At 40.0% G+C, this 20,983-nt stretch overlaps 1 protein-coding gene across 6 annotated transcripts in view; it reads left to right on the top strand.

The window, feature by feature from the left end:
* Positions 1–20,983, top strand: part of Mdn1 (midasin AAA ATPase 1) — a 160,629-nt gene that overhangs the window by 7,646 nt on the left and 132,000 nt on the right. For all 6 annotated transcript variants that reach the window (XM_010633238.3, XM_019208824.2, XM_010633237.3 and 3 more), the window contains exons 2-10: positions 4,644–4,870; positions 6,443–6,667; positions 6,980–7,087; positions 7,161–7,353; positions 10,299–10,349; positions 11,782–12,021; positions 12,240–12,371; positions 17,283–17,386; positions 19,466–19,580. In XM_010633238.3, the coding sequence (XP_010631540.1) occupies positions 4,644–4,870; positions 6,443–6,667; positions 6,980–7,087; positions 7,161–7,353; positions 10,299–10,349; positions 11,782–12,021; positions 12,240–12,371; positions 17,283–17,386; positions 19,466–19,580 (1,395 nt within the window). The remainder of the gene's footprint in view (positions 1–4,643; positions 4,871–6,442; positions 6,668–6,979; positions 7,088–7,160; positions 7,354–10,298; positions 10,350–11,781; positions 12,022–12,239; positions 12,372–17,282; positions 17,387–19,465; positions 19,581–20,983) is intronic.

The raw sequence follows: 20,983 nt of genomic DNA, 5'->3' as shown, positions 1-20,983 counted from the left end.
CTCCTGAGTAGCTAGGAATAAAGTTAAGGGTCACTGTGCTACTTTTTTTTCATTTTTGTTTTTGGTACTGGGGATCAAACTCAGGACCTTGCACTTTTGAGGCAGGTGGTTGCACAACTGACCTAAATTCCTGGCTCTGTTTTTGGTTTTTTGAGACAAGGTTTCACTTTGTAGTTCAGGCTGGCTCTGAACTCACTATGTACCACAGACTGGCCTCTTGGCCTCAGCCTCCTGAGTGCTGGGATTACAGGCATGCACAATCACACCTGGTGATTATTATTGGAAATACATTTCTTTTCTTTTCTTTTTTTCTTTCTTTTTTTTTTGGGGTACCGGGGATTGAATTCCAGTCTTTGTGCTTGCAAGGCAGGCGGTGGAACCACTGAGCTAAATCTCCGGCCTTATTTTCTTGAACAGCTTTAGGTTTATAGCAACTTTGAGAAGAAGGTACACAGTCCTTCCAGGTCCCTGGTTACACCGACAGTTCACACACACACACACACACACACACACACACACACACACACACACACACACACACGACAGAGTGGTCCACGAGTCACTGTCACCCCACCCACCTAAATATCTTCCTGCCTCCTGGACCTAGCTGTATTTCTACTCTGCACTAATCTTGTTCTTCTCTGAGTGTGGGAAGCTGGTGAGCCAGAGATTCCTGTTGGGGAGGGTTGGTGAAGACATTTGAATCAAAGATGGGCACCAGTGTGACCCAGATCACCCTTTACCCCTCAGAATCCCTGTCTGCTGGCCACTACACGCTGCTCTTCAGCCAGCCATGACAGTTGATGGTTGCAAAGATAATGACCAGAAAGAACTGGAACAAGAGAGGCTCTGCCCAGATTCCCAGAAAACTTCTGTTCCATTACCTGAAAAGACTTGAATATTTTCCCCCCATTAAGCACCCCCCACTTCCTTTTTCCCTACCTCAGTCACCTCCCAGTGAGGCCCTCTCTTCCTCCCTCCCTTCTCCCCATCTTCCCTCCTGGGCCCAAAATCTCCTGTGTTTGTAAATATTAACTCCCTCCTACTTCTCTCATTCTTGGCCAAGAACAGAATTTTCTTCCCCATTGAATTGGTGCTCCGTGAGTTGTCATTGGTTCCATGTCCCCACGAGGGGAGCAGAAGCACTCACTGTGGGGGTCAGAAATCACATGAAAACACACTAAACAGACTCACCACCCCCATCCAGAGTTCACAAGAGGGCTCACATTCTCTATCATCATTCTGTCGTATCGACACAGCCCCTCCAAGTCCCCTGTGCTTCCTTTCTCCATCTGTCTTTCTCCAAGCAGTGCTGCCTGAGCCTCCTGGGACTCCAGTTTTGGCCTTCCCAGGAGGACAAACGGAGTGAATTTCATGTCATTCACAAGTTCAAGCACAGCCTGGACAACTTAGTGACTTAGCAAGACCATGCTGAAAGAAAGAGAGGGAGCTGGAGATGTTGATCCATGTGGAAGCCTTGGGTTCAATCCCCATCTGCCTCAAATACATACATATGTTCATACATACCTACAAACAAATAAAAAGGCAGTGCCAGAAAAGGCCCTTGTTCCTTTGCTTCATTTTGTATTCATCTTAACTGTGGGGTGGCAGTAGGGGACAGCATTCTACGTTTGGTCTCATCCGTCCATACCAAAGGTCCCTCCTAGATGCTCCTAGTCCTGGTTAGGATAACAGCAAGTGCAACACCAGAGGACCTGTGCGACTGGGAGCTTAGGCAGTCTTATCTTTGTCTCTGTTGTGGTCCCCTCCCCCAACAGAGAGGTTACATGTCCACAGTTCCCAGGTGCGGTTGGCCAGCTCCTCTCTGGCAGCTCCCTTGCAGCAAAGAGGAAAAGCTATCCGATCCATTGCAGCCGGGAAGCAGTGGGAGATAGAGGAGCAGGGGCAAGAATGCATTACACTTTGCCAGGTCACACCCCCAGTGACCACCCCCAACCAGTCCCTACCTTCTAACAGCACATTCAGTGCTGAACTCATTAATGGATGATTCCACTGACGAGTATGGTGCTGCCATACTTCCAAACATGTGAGACTTGTGGGGGATATTTTAGATCTAATTCATTATGACTGTTGACCTTATTAGAAAAAGAAAGAAAGATGATGGCCATGTAGGAATGACAGATACTGAGATCCTAGTGGTGCAGCTGGAACACCAAGGATTGACAGCTGCTACTAGAAGCTAGGAAGAGGCAAGGAAGAATGATTTTTTTTTTCCCCTTACAGATTTCAGAGGACACATGTTTCTACCAGTACCTTGATTTCAGACTTTTAGACTCCAGATGTGACAATACTTTTCTGTTGCTTTAAGCCACTCAGTTTGTGATACTTGTTAGTGGCAGTGCTGGGGAAAACTAAGAACAAGTTAAAAAAATTTACTCAGAGTACCTGTGTTAATATTTTGATACATAGATATTCCCCAGTTTATAATGGGTTACGTCCTGGTAAATCCACTGTAAGTTGGAAATACCTTAAGTCAAAAATTCATTTGATATAGCTAGCTAACCTGCCATCCTCATTTTCCCTTGTAACTAGGATTACAGGCATGCCCTCCTTTGCCCAGTTGAATTTCTGTTTTTGTTAATGTAACTTTCCACATTCTTTTTTGTTTGGTGTTTTTAGACCCAGCCTTACTATGTAGTCCAGGCTTACCTTGAACTCAGATCCTCCTGCTTCAGCCTCCCAAATGCTGAGAATACATGTATCAGCACACCCTGCCCAGATTGTTTTTTGAAGAAAAAATTAATTAGATGTTTTCTGAAAGATAAAAAGATGTTCTTTGTCTACAAATCCATTTTTGGAATGGATCTGGGATGGTGGGTTTTCATTAATTTTGTAGATATGTATTCTGTACAGTACATTCACAGATCATATTTTAAAAAAAATACCTAGAGCTTGTTTGTAAGTGACATTCAGCAGTTGAAAAACTTGAGGGTAGGGGATTTAGCTCAGTGGTTGTGCCGCCTGCCTTGCAAGTGTAATGACCTAAGTTCAATCCCTGATACCAAAAAAAAAGAAAAGAAAAACTCGAGGGTCATACCCCTACAAGTCATGACCAAGTCTATTAAATTTCTGTGACTTTTTATGGGATCCTTCTATTATTGGCTTTTTATAGCTGGTAGAAGTACATGATAGTGATTATTTTAAGGTAACATCTTTTCCCCAGTTAGTGCTTTGTTTGGAAACATACTTTAGGGAGAAAATACTCTAATTTGGGAAACCTTGTAAGAGCTCAGAAGTAAGGTGACTTTTTTTCCTGGTACCAGGGATTGAACTCAACACCTTACCCTTGCCAGGCAGATACAGTGCCACTGAGCTACATGCCTGGTCATTCCTACTTTTTTATTTTTTGTACCAGGAATCAAACTCATGACTTGCACTTGTGAGGCAGGCACAGTACCACTGAACTATATCCCTGGCCCAAGGTGACCCCCCCCCCTTTTTTTTTGGTACTGGGGATTGAACTTGGGACCTTGGGCTTGTGAGGCAGGTGGCAGAAACTCTGAGCTAAATCCCTGGCCCATGGTGACCTCCTTTTGAGTGGTAAATTTATTTTATTTTTTTGTTTTATTAGTGATAATTTTGGAAACAGGTTGGGGTATTGATCAAGGGTAGAGTGCTTGCCCACCCATGCTGAGGCCCTGGGTTTGATGCAAAGAATAACAATTGTCATATTTTCACATATGTATGGTATTCAGCTTGGATTTAGGGTACACTCTTAGAGTTAAAACTGTTCAGTGTGAAACTGCTTAGGATGAATTCATAGCACTGAACTTGCTGGGTCAGAAGGCATGTCCACTTTGCTAGTTTCAACCTCTTCTCACCACCTGAAGAGAGTTGTGCAGACCTATACACATACTAGGGGTGTATGAGATCTTTTTTTTTTTTTTTTTTTTGTATGAGATCTATTACATACTTTTCAGTTTTCCTTTTTATGCTTGTGCATGTTTTGAGCCCAGGCATTATAGTTTATACTTTTCTTCATCTTATATATCAAAGTGTAGGTGTCTTTTGTTTTTTTTTTTTTTTTTTTTTTTTTTGAGACAGGGTCTCACTATGTAGTTGAAACTGACCTGGAACTCACTATGTAGCCCAGGCTGGTCTTGAGCTCACAGTGATCCTCCTGTCTCAGCCTCCTGAGTGCTGGGATTACAGGCATGTGCCACCACACCCGCCCTAAAGTGTAAGTGTCTACTTTGAATCTCTTTTAATTTTTAATTTGGGTTTGAACCTAGGGTCTTCCCACTGAGCTACATCACTAGGAACTTTTTAAAATTTTTATTCTCAGATGGGGTCTTGCTAAATTGGCCAGTCGGGACTTGAACTTGCAATCTTCCTGCTTGAATTTCCCTTTTTAGGGCTGGTGTTACAAGCATGTGCCACTGTACTCAAATATTTTGTTTATTAGAGGCTGATAAATTCATTCATTTGCAGGATGTATGTATGTATGTATGTATGTATATATGTGTAGTTTTGCTGTTGGCGATTTAGCCCAGGGCCTCCCACATGCTAATCACAAGCTCTACCAGACCCTGTATTTGTGATTTTCCAGTCTCCTGAGTGTGAGATTATAGGCACGGGTCTATTGGTACTGTTTACATAGATGTTTTGTTTTGCCTCTCAAGGTGTGGACACCTCAAGATCGCCAGTGTATCCTGAGTATTTTAGCACAATTGCTACTGGATAAAGACTGTACTGTGCTGCTTGGCCGCCAGCTGCGCCCTTTCCTTTTGGATTTGTTGGAAAGGAATGCTGAAGCCATTAAAACTGGAGGGCAAGTCAACCATGATTTGCATGAACGTCTCTGTGTGTCCATGAGCAAGCTTATTGGTAGCCATCCTGATGTCCTCCTGTGAGTAACAGTTCTGTTCTTCACATTTCTCCTTAAGGCAATATTACCAAGCTGGGCATGGTGGCACATGCCTGTAATCCCAGCACTTGCTTGGGAGGCTGAGGCAGGAGGATCGCTGTAAGTTCGAGGCCAGTCTGGACTACAGAGTGAGCTCAAGGCCAGCCTGAACTATATAATGAGACCCTGCCTCGTTTCTGATTTTGTTTTGTCTTTTGTTTTTTTTGGGGGGGTTGCCTGGGATTGAACTTGGAACCTTATGCTTTCGAGTTAGGCAGAGGACCCACTGAGCTAAATCCCTGGCCTCATTTCTGATTTTAGTTCTTTGAGTTTTCTTTGATTCTTAATTAAGTATTTACAGTTTTGTTGATCTTTTAGAAAACCTCTTGCTGGATGTGGTGACACATTTCTGTAGTTCCACACAAGAGGATCACAAATTTAAAGCAAGCCTGGGCTACCTCAGGGAACCCTGTTTCAAAGCAACAATAAAACAAAAAACAATCCAAGTCTTACTTTCATTGGCTTTTCCTGTTCTCTCAGTAGTCTCTGCTGTAAACATTATTTTCTCCTCTCTGTTAACTTAATGCTTAGTTTTTTTACAATTTTTTTTTTTGGTATCAGGGATCAAACGTGGGTCCTTGTGCTTGCGAGGCACACGCGTAACCACTGAGTTAAATCCTTGGCCCAATGCTTGGTTTTTTCGGTAGTTCTTTGAAATGTAAAGAAAGGTTACTATCTTAAGGTCTTTCTTCTTTTATAGTGAATATAGGTATAAGCGTCCCTATTTGTACTGTTTTTATTGTGTCCATAAGTTTTGGTATTGTGGTTTTATTTTCATTTATTGCAAGGTATTTCTCATTTTCTCCTGTGATATATTCTTTGACTTATTGTCTGTGTATGTTTAATATCCATTAATTTATGGGTTTTTCAGTTTTTCTTCTGTTGATCCCCCCCCCCTGTTTTTTTAAGCGAGGGTTCATAATACATATTTTTAGTAGCAATGTGATGCTCTCTACAGAGTATCCAGGAGCTTAGGAACACAATTTCTCTCCTTTCCTGTCCTCCCCTCCCCTCCCCTCGCCTTGTCTTTTTTTTTTTCCTTGTACTGGGGTTTGAACTCAGGACCTGCACTTACCAGGCAGGTGCATTGCTGCTGAGCCTTAGCCTTTCCTTGGTTTTCATTCAGCTATAGTGTATGGCTCATAGTGAGAATTCAATAAATGTTTGTTGGAAGTGAGTACACTTTCAACAGTAAACTGTGGTAAATCTTTCTGCTTTGTAGGTAATCAATTATTTTTATTAATATCCTCTGAATTACATATGATGTTATTGTCCTGGTTCCCAAACTTTGGGGTTTTTAGACAAGGTCTCACTGTATAGTCCTAGCTGGCCTTGACCTCACCATGCAGGCTGGTTCTGAACTTGAATGGGTTACATTCTTAGGATTAAGGGCCTGAACATTTTTCTCCCTGTGTTCTCAGAACCTTGGGATTTGTATTATGATTTGCAGTCCTGTCTGAATACAGATGGATACTTGGATATTTCAACCATTGAGAACAATCTTTTCTTCTGAAGGTTTGCCCTGAGGTATTTCAGAGATACTTCTCCAGTCTTTCAGAGACTCTTCCTAGAGAGCTCAGATGCTAATCCAGTTCGCTATGGGCGCAGGAGGATGAAACTTCGGGACCTAATGGAAGCTGCCTACAAGTTTTTACAGCAAGAGCAGTCTGTGTTCCGGGAACTCTGGGATTGGAGTGTGTGTGTCCCTCTCCTGAGAAGCCACGATACCTTGGTCCGCTGGTATGTAGTTGTTGGACATTTCCTGTGCTTCTAGTGTGGGGGTGGTAGAAGGGGTGTGTGAAGGGAGAAAAAAATTTAAATTTGTTATTTTTTTCTTATGGCTTTTGAATTCTTACTTCCCTCTGCTCAGTCCTGTGTCACTTCAGAAAAAAAGTGAGGTGCTTTGAGTGTAGCTCCACCTTTTTTCACATTTAAGTGAATTCATCATGCCTGGTTTGTATTTTTTATTCTTAAATGTGTTGTGATAATGTTTCCTCTTTTTCTAATAATCAGCTGCACATAAGTTGAATTTGCATACTTCCTTTTCTCCAGGTACACAGCCAATTGTCTTGCTTTGATTACCTGTATGAGTGAAGAACACAAGTTATCCTTTCTTAAGAAGATTTTTAGTAGTGATGAATTGATTCATTTCCGTTTGAGGTAAGTGCAGATTTCCTGAAAGTCTTGCCTGTGCCTTTTCTGTTCAGTAATTGATAAGACTTTTTTCCCTCAGATTATTGGAAGAGGCCCAGTTACAGGACTTGGAGAAGGCCTTGCTTTTGGCCAATCCCGAAGCTTCCCTTTGGCACAAGGAAAATGAGCTACAGTACTTACAAGGACACCTTGTTTCCGCTGACCTCTCCTCCAGGGTTACAGCTGTCTGTGGGGTGGTGTTGCCCAGGCAGCAGCCAGCTTCTGGAGAGCAGGTATGATGGTATAAATAAGGGTGTGCTCCCTCTCTTCTTAAACACTAAGTGTACCCTTTCCTTGGTTTGACTCTGAATTAGTTTTGAGTCAAGGTGAGTTTGCTAAATTGCTGTTGTTTTGAAAATGTTCAAGGAGAATTAAGAGAAATTTAGCGTGGGCCTCCTTCCTGGTATTCCCTTCATCTCTGTTTAATGGTGCTTGTGTGATGCCTTTAACTTTAGCAAACCTCTAAGCCGGGCACAGTAACACATACCTGCCATTTCAGCTACTCAGGAGGCTGAGGCAGAGGGATTTCTTGAGCCAGGAGTTTGAGGCTTGAGGCTGGCCTGAGCAACACTGAGCTTCATCTCAATAACAAAAAAGGTTGGAGTTAGAGCTTACTGGGCAATGAATTGCCTAGTACATGTGCAAAACCCTGGACTCAGTCTCTAGCAACACAGAAATAAAAAAAATGTGAGCAAATACTTTCATAAATCTTCTGCTGCCATATGAAATGACCTTTCCAGAAAAGCTCACTCACTTACATAGGATTACAAATCATATATCTGGAACCACTTGGAATCAAGTCTTTTTTTAGCAGTTTTTAGTCAGTTGTCACCTTGATAGTCAGATGCATCTCCTCCTTTCAACAAGTCCCAGGTCATGTAAGCCATCAGTTTGTTTCTGGGAAGTAGCATTAAAACAAGGGAAGACATACTAAAATAAGATATTTGTGTGAGCTGGGATTTAGCTCAGTGGTTCCGCCTCCTGCTTTGTAAGCTCAGGGAACCGAGTTCGATCCTCTGTACAAAAAAAAAAAAAAAGATATGTGTGTGAAAGTTTATACCATAAGTATTTAGTGTAGTATGTCAAAAGTTAGTATAACTGGTACCGTAAAACCAGCACCTACTATGCCCTTTGGGTTTCATTTTAGTCACTATGACTCAGCCCTCTCATTCCCATACTCTTCACCTCCTGGCTCCCCCACTGCCCTATCTTGTAATCACTCTCCTAACAGATTAAGTTTGGGCCATAAAGAAGGATTCTGGTTGGAAAGAGCCTGGTGTTGAGTTGCAATGGAGCCACCAGGGCAGAAGTGCAGAATGTCCCAGGTTGCCTGCTAAATTGCTAAGGGAGATAACCCTGAGGAAACTTTGAGCTTCTACTCCTAGATTTTCCGTTTTGTCATCACATAGCTCTTTGTTTCTTTTTTGAGACATGGTCTCACTTTGTATTGCAGTCTGGCCTTGAACCTCATGGTGATTCTCCTGCCTCAGCCTTTCAAGCTCTGGAATTACAGGCATGCGCCACCACACTCAGCAGTCAGCGCATATCTTTTAGGGCCTTAGCCATGTTTGAGAAGTTACAACTCCTTAAGAGTATTAACAGGGCTGGGGTTGTTCAGTGATAGAGCAGGGCCCTGGTTTCAATCTCCAACACCGAAAAGTAAAAATAAAAGGTTACTAATTATTCCAGTTTTTCTGAGAGTTCTTTCCCTCATATATAATAGGTGCTTTATTATTATTTAACTTCTTTTGTGTGTATATTGTACTGAGAATTAGCCCAGGCTCATTCTACCACTGAGTTACATTTCCCAGCCACGTCTATCTTATCTATCGGTCTGCCTGCCTGCCTGCCTGTCTGTCTATCTATTGATTCATTCATCCATCTAATTTTTTTTTTTTTTTTTGAGACAGAGTCTCACTATGTAGTTGAGCCTGACCTGGAACTCACTGTGTAGCCCAGGCTGGTCTCAAACTCACAGCGATCCTCCTGCTTCAGCCTCCTGAGTGCTGGGATTACAGGCGTGTGCCACCACGCCCAGCTCATCCATCTAATTTTTGAAGCAGGGTTTTGCTAAGTTACCCAGGTTGGCCTGAAAGTTATGATTCCCCCTTGCTCAACCTCATTAGGTATTACAGGATTGAGATTATAGAAATGGGCTACTGCTCCTCTTTTTTTTTTTTTTTTTTTTTTTTTTTTTGCTTTAGGAGCTTTTTAATTGTGGTAACATACATTTAACATTTACCTTCTTAACATTTCTAAGATTATACTTAAGAATATTCATATTTTTTTGCAACCAATCTAGTACCTTCTCATCTTGCAAAACCAAAACTTCATTTGACATGTCGAATGTGCTATTATCATTTTTAACTTTTGTTATGGAAAATGTCAAATATATTCCAAAGTAGAAAGGATGGTGTAATGAATCCCCGTGTCTCTTACCACCTAGTTTCAATAATAGTCAGTTCATGTCAGTTATATTTCTGCACAATTTTCCCACACTATATTATTTTCAAGCAAATTGCAGGTATCACCTTTTGTTGCTGGAACAGAAAACCTGACATAGAATTTAAGGGAAGAAGGGTTTATTTTAACTCATAGTTCTGGGCTTTTACATGATGGTGAGGGGCATGGTGGAGGAAAGCTGCCTACCTCATCAGGGCCAGGAAGCAAAGAGAATATCCCCAGAGGAAGAGAGAGAAATAGACAGTTCTTAATATTATGCCCCCCAGATTATTTTAGAACATATCGCTGAAAGAAGAAGCCTGTTCTCCCCAATACTTCTATTTCTTTTCCTCTGTTTTCTTTAAGGGCTTTGTACTAAGCTATATCCCTACTACCCTTTTTTAAAATTTTGAGACACAGTCTCCCTGAGTGGCCAAGTTTCTCAAGCTGAGCTTAAATTTACAGTTCTGCTTCAACCTCCCAGATTGCTGGATTAAAGGTATGATCCATTGTGCCCTACTCTCAATATGTACTGTAACTGAAAAGAAAATCTAACAATTTTATAATCTCTCCTATTTCCCCTGTTGTCTCATAAATGTATATTTTCTATTTTTGGGTGTGTGTTGGATCCAGCCCAGGGCCTTACACTTGCTGAGCTCATCATACTCCCACTGAGCTACTGTTCCAGCTGTGGCATTGCTGCATTTTAATTTTTTTTTTTTTTTTTTGGTACTAGGGATTGAACTCAGGACCTTGGGCTTGTGAAGCAGGTGGCAGCACCACTGAGGTAAATCTCTGGCCCTTCATTTTAAAGTTTTATTATTTATTCATTGCTGCTAGGGATTGAGTTTAGGACCTTTGTACTGAACTGTATCCCCAGGTCTTTTTTTATTTTTCGTTTTGAAATAGGGTCTTGGTAAGTTTTCCAGCCTGGGTTTGAACTTGGCAGTCCTTCTGTTTCAGCCTCCCAGAGTTTTGGGATTGCAGGCATGCATTCTCTTTTTTGAGGCAAGGTCTTGCTGTGTAGTTCTGGCTGGCCTTGAATTCACAGAGATCCTCTTGCCTCAGCCTTCCAGGTGCTGGGATTGTAGGTGTGCACCACCATGCCTGGTGTACCTTTTTTGCATTCTTAATCTTAGATGTAAAGTCCTAGAGTGTAAGGAGAGGAAGAAAACAAATAAAAAAAAATTTTTTTTTGGTGGTACTGGGGATTGAACTCAGGACCTTGCTCTTGCAAGACAGGTAATGGTGCACTTGGGCTTGAAGCAGGTGGCAGCACCACTGAGGTAAATCTCTGGCCCTTCATTTTAAAGTTTTATTATTTATTCATTGCTGCTAGGGATTGAGTTTAGGACCTTTGTACTGAACTGTATCCCCAGGTCTTTTTTTATTTTTCGTTTTGAAATAGGGTCTTGGTAAGTTTTCCAGCCTGGGTTTGAACTTGGCAGTCCTTCTGTTTCAGCCTCCCAGAGTTTTGGGATTGCAGGCATGCATTCTCTTTTTTGAGGCAAGGTCTTGCTGTGTAGTTCTGGCTGGCCTTGAATTCACAGAGATCCTCTTGCCTCAGCCTTCCAGGTGCTGGGATTGTAGGTGTGCACCACCATGCCTGGTGTACCTTTTTTGCATTCTTAATCTTAGATGTAAAGTCCTAGAGTGTAAGGAGAGGAAGAAAACAAATAAAAAAAAATTTTTTTTTGGTGGTACTGGGGATTGAACTCAGGACCTTGCTCTTGCAAGACAGGTAATGGTGCCACTGAGCTAAATCCCTGGTCCGAAAACAAATAAAAATCTTAACAGTTACAGTTAAGTTTGTGTCCTCCCTGTCCCAGTTGGTCAGCTATCTCTTCGAGCTTCTTAAACTTCAGTAGACATTTTCTTAGACTTGTTTAAAAAAATCTGCTCCCATATGCCAACCTCCCCCTAAAACAGAGAGATGGTCTGATCTCAAATTTGGTTAACATACCTGTTATTACTATAGTTCTGGTGTTTTGTTTTGTTTTATTTTGTTTTGTTTTTTGGTCCCAGGGATTGAACTTGGGGCCTTGTGCTTGCAAGGCAGGCCACTGAACCGCTAAGCTAAATCCCTGGCCCTGTTCTGGTGTTATTAATTTATTATCTCTGATTTATGTAAGTTCAGTGGTGCCACTATTACAGAACTTATATCCTTCAGAGGAAGGACTCTTATGCATGTGCTTTTTGTTTCTCATTTGTCTCCTTAGGCTAGTGAGAGTTCTTCACGTGAACAGGAGGTGGCCCTTAAGTCATATGTGCTGGTTGAGTCTGTCTGCAAGAATCTTCAGATGCTTGCTATGGCAGTAGCTTCTCAGAATGCAGTGTTGTTGGAAGGACCTATAGGATGTGGCAAAACTTCTTTAGTTGAATATTTAGCTACAGTAACAGGCAGAAGAAAACCTTCTCAACTTCTTAAAGTCCAGCTTGGAGATCAGACTGACAGTAAGGTATTTAAGAAATGGCAAGTATTGGTGGGTTGACGTGCTTATAAATGTTGGCATTCAAAGATTGGTTTTGCTAAGCTCTTGCTCATGACTATTAGGGCAAGCTATATAAATCTTAAGTGCATACTTTTTGTATTGAAGTTTAAAAGAATTAATCAGAGGGTGTGGCCTGGGCACTTCAGGTGAGTGGTTTCACTAATTACCTTGTTCTCTTTCTGTAGATGCTGTTAGGGATGTATCGCTGTACAGATGTCCCTGGAGAGTTTGTGTGGCAGCCTGGCACCCTGACACAGGCAGCTACAAAAGGTCACTGGATCCTTCTGGAGGATATTGACTATGCCCCATTAGATGTGGTATGTTGTCTTTCTAAAACTTTGCCCTCCAGGCTTTCCTTTTTTAAATAGCATTTTGTAAATAATGACATGGTGATTGATTTAACTTGATAATTTATGGGAAGTTCATTCTGTTACCTGTCTAATCTGATTTGCGGTTTTGGATTACTTGGCTAGGCTCTCATTTGATAGAGATTCTATAAAATTTGTGTATTGTTACCTGTGGTGTTGTTGAATATGTAACCAGTTTTATCGCCTTCCCAAGAATTAGCCCTGCTGGGAAACATCTTAATTGTGTTAGCGTTACATCAAGAAGTTTCAGATGCTTCTGAGCTGTGGCAGCTATGGAATAGTAGACTGAGAACAAATGAAGGAAATAGTGTGGCTCTCTGTCATATTTAAGAAAGATACAGGCTGGGCCAGGGATTTTAGCTCAGTGGTGCTGCTGCCTGCCTTGGGAGTGCAAGGGTCCCAAGTTCGATTCCTCGTACCAAAAAAAAAAAAGGAAAGAAATAGGATGTTTTTTGGTTTTTAAGAGGACTACTTATATATGAAATTCATTTAGTGAGCATTTCATGTTTTTTTTATATTCTGTAAATCATGACCAAAAGTATATTTTAGTATTAAGAATTCCTTTGGACAGATTTTTCCTGAGATGAGTTTTAATTTTTTTTTTTAAGTTGAATCTGTAAATTTACTGCATATGAACTTTTCCTTCTTGGATAAGAGAATGAATTGTGCACTTGTAAGTTTAGGGAACTCTGAAGTACAAAGAAAGGCTAAACAGTTACTATATATCATCGATTTAATTTAATTTATTTATTTTGGGGGGACCAGGGATTGAAGTTGGGTATTTGTGCTTGTGAGGCAGGTGGTGGTACCAGTGAGCTTAATCCCTGGCCTGTTAATTTTAGAGTGTGATAATGAGAAAGTATTCTGGGAATGTAATTCTAGACAAGGCCTCATAGTTAGTGGATGTAGTTAATTTGATAGTGGATATAGTTTACATGGTGGTAAACTCAGTTCTCTTAAGAAACTCAGATCTGAGGCTGACTCCTATCTATGAGACTTTGAAATAAACTAAAATAGGAGCCGTGTGACCTATTTAGGAGTATTTGTTAACCCCTCCCCCTGACTTTTTCTTTAGTACTCTACTTCAGACAGTTTTTTCAGATATCACATTATCTGGAAAGTCTTTAGTTTTATGGATTTTGGAAATAGAACCAAAGAAGCTAGATGAACATAGGAGTTACTCCACCCAAGCCACGATGGAGTTTAGGGATCTATCCCTTTTGCATAGCTGAGTTTATTTCTGTGGTGACCGGATTAAAGACAAAACTGACAATTTCTTAGTTTCTCTTTTGCAGTGCTTGATGAACATCAGAAAATTTTTGTACTTTTAAATTTTATTTTGTACAAATCATTGTGTTGTAACCCATTTGTTTGTTTAGTGGGCATGTGGTTCATTTGATAAGATTTTAAACTATTATTATTATGAAGTTCTGTTTATTTAAAAAGTGGGTAGCATCCTTGAGTGTTGTATTTAGAACTCAGCTAATAGTTGATCTGTTCTCCATCCCAAGGTTTTGTTTTTGCAGTTGTAAAACTATGGTTTGTTTTTCTGATCTCAGCCACGGGATTTATAACTATTGTTTTGATACCCGGCCATCTAATGTTAGCGCTTTGAGTTAAGCATATATAGCATCTGGGGTAGTATAAACTTGAAACAAAAAGATTTATTTTTTTAACATTGTTAGAAGTTAATATACTGAATATTCTTAGTATTGGTAGACATTGTCCTGTATTATAGAAATACCTATTTGTTTTCTTAGTTGCTGGTTCACATGCTTTGTAAATATAATTATTAACTTCAACTGTTCTGCCAGGTTTTAAGACTTACTGAAGACTTGAAGGTTCTTTAATAACAGTTGACTACCAGCTGTATACTGAAACAAACTGACAAGATTATATTTTGGAGTGTGTTGAGGGGGAAAAAAAACTAATAAAATACATTGCTTACTTAAAGAAATTAGTATAATTAGGATAGGTTGTCTTTTTTTTTGGTACCAGGGATCGAACTCAGGTCCTTGTGCTTGCGAGGCAGGTGCCGGAACCACTGAGCTAAATCCCTGGCCCTATGTTGTCTATTTTTGAGTTAGTACCACTCTCCATTTAAAATAGTGTGTGGATTGAAACCATGGCTCATACTTGCTAGGGTAAGTGTTCTGTCACTCAGCTATACCTATGGCCTCAATGTATTACCATTTTTTTTTTTAATTCTTTCGGGTATGGGGGATTGAACTCAGGACCTTGGGTTTTCAAGGCAGGCATGGTGCCACTGAGCTCAATTCCCACCCCACCCCTCTTTTTTTTTAATGGTCTTTTTTTTTTTTTTTTTTTTAGGTTTTTTTTTTTTTTTTTTTGATACCGGGAATTAAACTCAGGGACTTGCACTTGCCCGGCAGGTTCTTTGCCACTGAGCTACATCCCCAGCACCTTGCATTGTCATTTTAAGGTGAAATTTATACGATCTAAAGGGAAACCAGAGTATTGATACATTACCATTTTAATATAACTTTTACATATCTCATTTAAGGTGGTAATCTTTAGTTTCAACTTTTAGAATATCCTTGAGTTGCCCCTGCATTCTCTTGGGCTTACCTTTTAGCTCTTAACCATGTGAGAAGTAATTATACTTAGAAAAATCAGCCAGGTGTGGTGGTGCACACCTTCAATCCCAGATCTCTGGAGTATGAGGCAGGAGGGTTATCATGAGTTTGAGGCTAGCATGGGCTACATAGTGAGTTCAAGGCCAACCTGAACTATGTAGTGAGACCCTGTCTCAAAATAGAAAAATTAGTGCCTGATATTTCAGAATCCTCTTCCTTGGCCTCTGCTCTTCTCACTTTTTATTATAAACTTCCTCTATGAAGCCATAACTCCTAGATGACTCCATGTGTCTAATTCACCTGCTTGAAAATTATCTCTACTTGGGGCTGATGGGTTGGTGTCCTTATTGCCTCAGTAACTCAGGAGGTTGCACATGATTTTTAGGCCAGCCTGGGCAACATAACAAGATCACTGTGCCCATTGTGAAATCTCAGCTTGGATGTCCCATAATCAGTGCAAGTTTAAGATGTTCAAATTGATACTTGTCTGCTCTTAGAATAGCATTTTCTGCTCTACAGTCTCCAAGCCAAACTTTAGATGCTGTTGTTTCTTTTCTCATTCTTTTTTTTTTTGAACCAGGGATAGAACTTGGGTCCTTGCGCTTGTAAGGCAGTCACCAGAACCACTGAGCTAAATCCCCAGCCGCTCATCCAATTATTTATTTAAGTAACAGGAATCAAGCTAGGGCCTTGAGCTTGCCAGGCAGGCCTGAGCTACATCCCTGGCCCTTAGTCTATCCTTTATTGCCATCTCCACCCCTTTTTGAATGTCTTTGTCTCCTCTTTCCTATCCCACACTACCTTAGCACTGGGCTTATTTTACTTACCTAATAATTTATTATGCCTTTATTACCTAAATAATGTCCTTCCTGGCCTCCTTTCTTCCAGGGTTCTTTTCAGTTTATCTTCCTTATTGTTGAATAGTGGATTTTCTAAAATTAAAGTTTTTTTCTCTGCCTGAAATCTTCTCAGAAACTTTTTTTCATAAAAATGTTCAATGTCCTTAACGCAACACAGAAAACCTTTAACTTATCTGTCTGTAAAACTGTTATCTTTTGGGGCCAGGGATTTAGCTCAGTGGTTCATTGGCCTGCCTTGCAAGCGCAAGGACCCAAGTTCAATCCCCGGTACCAAAAAAAAAAAAAACAAAAAACTGTTATCTTTCTTTTGGGGTAGGGGTACCGTGGATCGAACTCGGGTCCTTGTGCTTGCAAGTCAGTGCTGGAACCACTGAGCTAAAAATCCCTAGTCCAACCTGTTATCTTTCTACTGTTTCCCATACACATTCCTTCCCAATCATAATAGAATCTTCTTATACCATACTCTTAGGCATATAAATTTTTATGCATTTGATTTTTTAAAAATAGTATTAAGGATTGAAAACTCAGGGCCTTATACATGCCAGGCAAACTCTCTACCACTGAGCTATCCAACACCCCTTCAGTCTGTTCTTATTTTGAAACAGGATCTTGCTAAATTGCCCAAGCTGGCCTTCAGCTTGCATTCCTCTTGGCACAACGTTCCAGGTCTCTGGGATTATAGCCCTGTGCTACCATTCCTACCTTTTTACTTTTGAGTGGAATGTATATATACCATTTGTTTTCCAGCGGATGTGGCTAAGTCCTGTTTATGTTTTTTTTTTAAGGGTCTGTACTGTACTGATGGTAAAACCCAGAGCCTTTTGCTCTGAGCTACACTCCCATTTCTAAAAAAAAAAGTTTTGAAAGGACCTGTGCTAGATCCCTGGTACCAAAAAAAAAGATTTTGAGATAGAGTCTTGCTAAGTTGCTGAATTACCCAGGCTGGACTCACATTTGAGATCCTCCTCCCTCTGCCTTCCAGAGTGCAGGATTATAGATCACCACACCTGGTTCCTAGTTATACTTCCAAGACTCAGCAAAAAGATTACTTTTAGGGCAGCATCATTGCTCTGATTCTTTGTATACCCCTAGATCATGCCTATCTTGTTGTGTGGTGGTTTCCATGTCTCTTGTTTCCCACCAGAATCTAGGCTTTAAAGGCTCTATCTGGTAACTTGCTTGGTTCTGTTCCATAGTTGGCACTCAATGAATGTTGGATGAATAAAGTGCTGTGTTGGGGAGTAGGTGACTTGGACATTTTCACCTGTATGGTGAGAACCTAATTTGCTGTATGGTGACTGGAGTTTCCTCTGAGGATATGTCTATCATGTGGAGGCAGAATTGCTTTGTTTTTGTGATTTCTAATGTCTTAACACCTTTATCAATGGAGTTTTGTGATTTAGGTTTCCGTGCTGATTCCTCTCTTGGAAAATGGAGAGCTCTTGATTCCTGGCTGCAGTGACTGTCTGAAAGTGGCTCCTGGATTTCAGTTTTTTGCAACCAGGAGGTATGTGCTGTTAACCTTTCTGTTCCAGCTCTGCAACCTCATCCACATTGGCCTGCATGCTAAGTCCCGAATTCCTAGAATAGATTTCTCTGGGCCCACTTGAAGCAAAGTTAGTAGGAGCTGATGACAGATACACCTTTTTTATTTTTGATGACCATGATGATGATGATTATTTGGTGGGGGTGGGGCAGGTTTGAGACAGGGTCTCACTATGTAGTTGAGACTGACCTGGAACTCACTATGTAGACCAGGCTGGTCTCGAACTCACAGCAATTCTCCTGCCTCAGCCTCCCGAGTGCTGGGATTACAGGTGTGTGCCACCACGCCTTTTTGATTATTTTTTAATAAATATGATTTATAAGTTTTTTCTCTTAAATGTTAGTAGCCACTTGAAAACATATCTTGTTCTCATATTTTCAGAAATAATCAGAAGTGAGACCATTGTCAGTTCTGAGTCTGGATCCTAATATTTAGTACTTGTGTATATCTTGCCTGTGTGGGTATGATGGGCTGATCATTCCTACTTTAAATCATGTCTGTATAAAGATTAACTGAAGCAACCTGCATTAAAGACTTGTCATGTGGTAAATACCCATTAGGCTTATCATGTTTGTGGTGAAGATGATTCAAGCAATTAAAAGACTTAACTGATGAGACCAGAGGACTGCAAGTTTGAGACCAGCCTGAATAGCTCAGGGAGGCCTTTTATGAAGACAAAAATGAGGGTTGGAGAATGTAGCTCAGTAGTATAGTGTTTAGTTAGCGTGTGCAAGGTCTTGGATTCAATCCTTAGTACCACATACACACCCAAAAAACCAAAACAATCAACAACAAAAAATTTTACTGAGTATAAGCATAAAAAAAAGGAATAAACCATGGGCAATGTAGTGTTAAAATAAAAGATAGAGGGCTAAAGGTGTAGGGAAAGTGGGAAGGGTAGGGGAAAGGGAATAAGGGAAAAGAAAAAAATCTGAGAAAATGAAAAAATGGAAATAAAGTGTTTTTAAATGGGGAGGGGGGAGAGGGTGAAGGAAGGGCAGGGGCAAGGGGGAAAAAACTAGAACCAAGACCTGTCACGTAAAGGTACAAGATCCCAATAGTGAATGTAACTGTACTGTATACCTAAAATGTACCAATAAACTCAATGAGGAAAAACAAAAAAACAAATAAAAGGTAGTGTAGGGAACAGGAAGAAGACAGTACCAGAACCTCTGTAGTGAGTCCTGGTCTCTTGGAGAAGAAGTTGAGCTTTGGTCCTGATCAATGGGCTGCAAAGATGAAGGCACCCTGAGCTTGCCACTGTTTATTGGTTTCATAAGGAGAGGAGATGACTTAGAGGGTGGTGATGATCCTAAATTGACAAGGATTTTAAAAATCACTGGAGGAAGTATCAGATACCTCAGAGAGTGGATAATCCTATGACCATGAAGATCTTAGGTCAATGAGAGGTTTATATTGATTAAGACTTGAGCACGACATTCTTACAAAGGTATGTGGGATGAGTTAAGCTGAATTTGTCCCTCCTCAGATGAAAACCATTCTCTTTTTGTATTAACACTGGGTTCTCAAAGAACCAGGACGTCTTCACCTGATGGAATCTTGCCCTTGAGCATCATAGCATCACGGGACTTATTGAGGCCTCAAATAGCCTTAATCATAATATAATTGTGAAATAATTGTTTCCCCAAAATTACGTAGAATGGCTCCTGACAAGGTAGTCTTGGTCTATCTTTTATAATAACCAGAAGGCAGAAGTTTTCATACTACCATTCTACCTTTATATAACTTCTTCAAGGTTATGAATGAAACTAGTATTATACAGTATTTACTGTATGATTAATCTTCATTTCTTGGTGAAACACCTTGCTAGACCAAGATTTTTGTGTATTTGTGGTGTTGGGAATCTAATCTGTGTTCTTGAGCATCGTAGGCAAGTGCCCTATCACTGAGCTAAACCTGTGAACCCTGTTAATGTTTTCTTCAACCCTAGTACTTTTTTTTTTTTTAAGGGGGGAATTGGTACAAGTACATAATACATAGTTTATCTGTTTTTGTTTTTGTTTTAACCTTCAAATGTAGGCTTTTAAGCTGTGGAGGAAATTGGTATCGGCCACTAAATAGTCATGCTACTTTACTAGACAAATATTGGACCAAAATTCACCTGGATAATTTGGATAAGAAAGAACTGAGCAAGGTATGTGGTATTAGAATGTATCAGTGCTTTCCTTTTTTCCTTTTATTGTAAAAAGTTCCCCCCAAAGAGGAAATAGATTCAGCATCCCTAATCTAAATATTCAAGATCTAACATGCTCCAAAATCTGATACTTTTTGAGCACCAACATGATACCACAAGGGGAAAATGCCATATCTACCTTCATGTGGTGTGCTTTAGAGAAAAATACAGGTAAACTAAAAATATTGTGTAAAATTATTTTTAGATTATATTCAAAACCTGGACAACTTTTATGTAAATTGCCATTAGATGTATTTGAAACATAAATGTATTTCATGTTTAGACCTAAATTTCCTTCCCAGAATATCTCATGTACAGGTGGGTATTTCAGAATTTTAAAAAAGAAATCTAAAATCAGAAACACTTTGGCTCTAAGCATTTGGATACAGGATGTTCAACCTGTGTAATGAAACCACCAAAGCACTCGTCAACCTAAATTTAATACTATATATGTTAACATTTTACTTTATTTGTTTTATGTTTTCTATGCTAATATATTTGTAAGAAAATCCACTTTATCCCTAAGTTCTTCAGCATACATCTCTAAATATTTAAGGGCATTTTCACATACCACAATAACATTTATTATACCCAGCAAAATGAACAACAATTTTTCAGTAGCATTTAATTCTTAGACCATTAGAACATACTTAAATATTCCTGGTTTTTCCATAGAATGTTTTTACTATACTGATTTATGATATTATTCATGGTCAACAACTTAGCACACATTTTCTGGGCATCAATAAGAAAAACTGGATTATTTTACAGATTTTGTATAGATTCAATTTGTAGTATTGCTGGGTACCCTAGATCAATAAGAGATACCCTTCTCTTTACATTGCTCACGTCCTTCTCTCCTTGTGCCCATGTCCTCAGTTAAAATGTTCCCTTGTTCCAGTATTTCATTTCAGACTACAGATAAGGCACTGTCACTAGTCATTCAGACATGGAAGGGAAGCTTTGCTCTTTCTTGGTGTAAGTTTCTTGATAAACATATTACATGAAACAGCGTGTGTGTGTGTGTTGCTTGAGATTTTATCCAAGGCCTCGCTTATACCAGGCAAACCTCCTACTTAGCCTCAAATACTTTTTTCCAGCATTTTAGCTGTGTATTAGCAGAGAGTTTCTTAGGATATCTGGTTCACCATATATGCTGAGAAAAAGTTTATTATTGTAATCAAGGAATGAAACCTTTTCCTGGCAGTGTAGTTTACAGTTGTGTTTCTTAGCTCACTCTACGTTGTGGTTATCTTTTTCCATGTCTGGTATGTCCTTCTCTTCCCACCAGATTGATGTCCTCAGTAACTTATCTTTCTGTCCCAGTCATCTATCCAGTTTTTTTTTTTTTTTTTTTTTTTTTG

This window comes from Fukomys damarensis, unplaced genomic scaffold (genome assembly GCF_012274545.1).
Source record: "Fukomys damarensis isolate Sample0158 unplaced genomic scaffold, DMR_v1.0_HiC HiC_scaffold_14, whole genome shotgun sequence".
In the NCBI taxonomy this organism is placed as follows: domain Eukaryota; kingdom Metazoa; phylum Chordata; class Mammalia; order Rodentia; family Bathyergidae; genus Fukomys; species Fukomys damarensis.
Note: the sequence above shows the minus strand (reverse complement) of the source record. Positions and strands in the feature narration are given on the sequence as shown.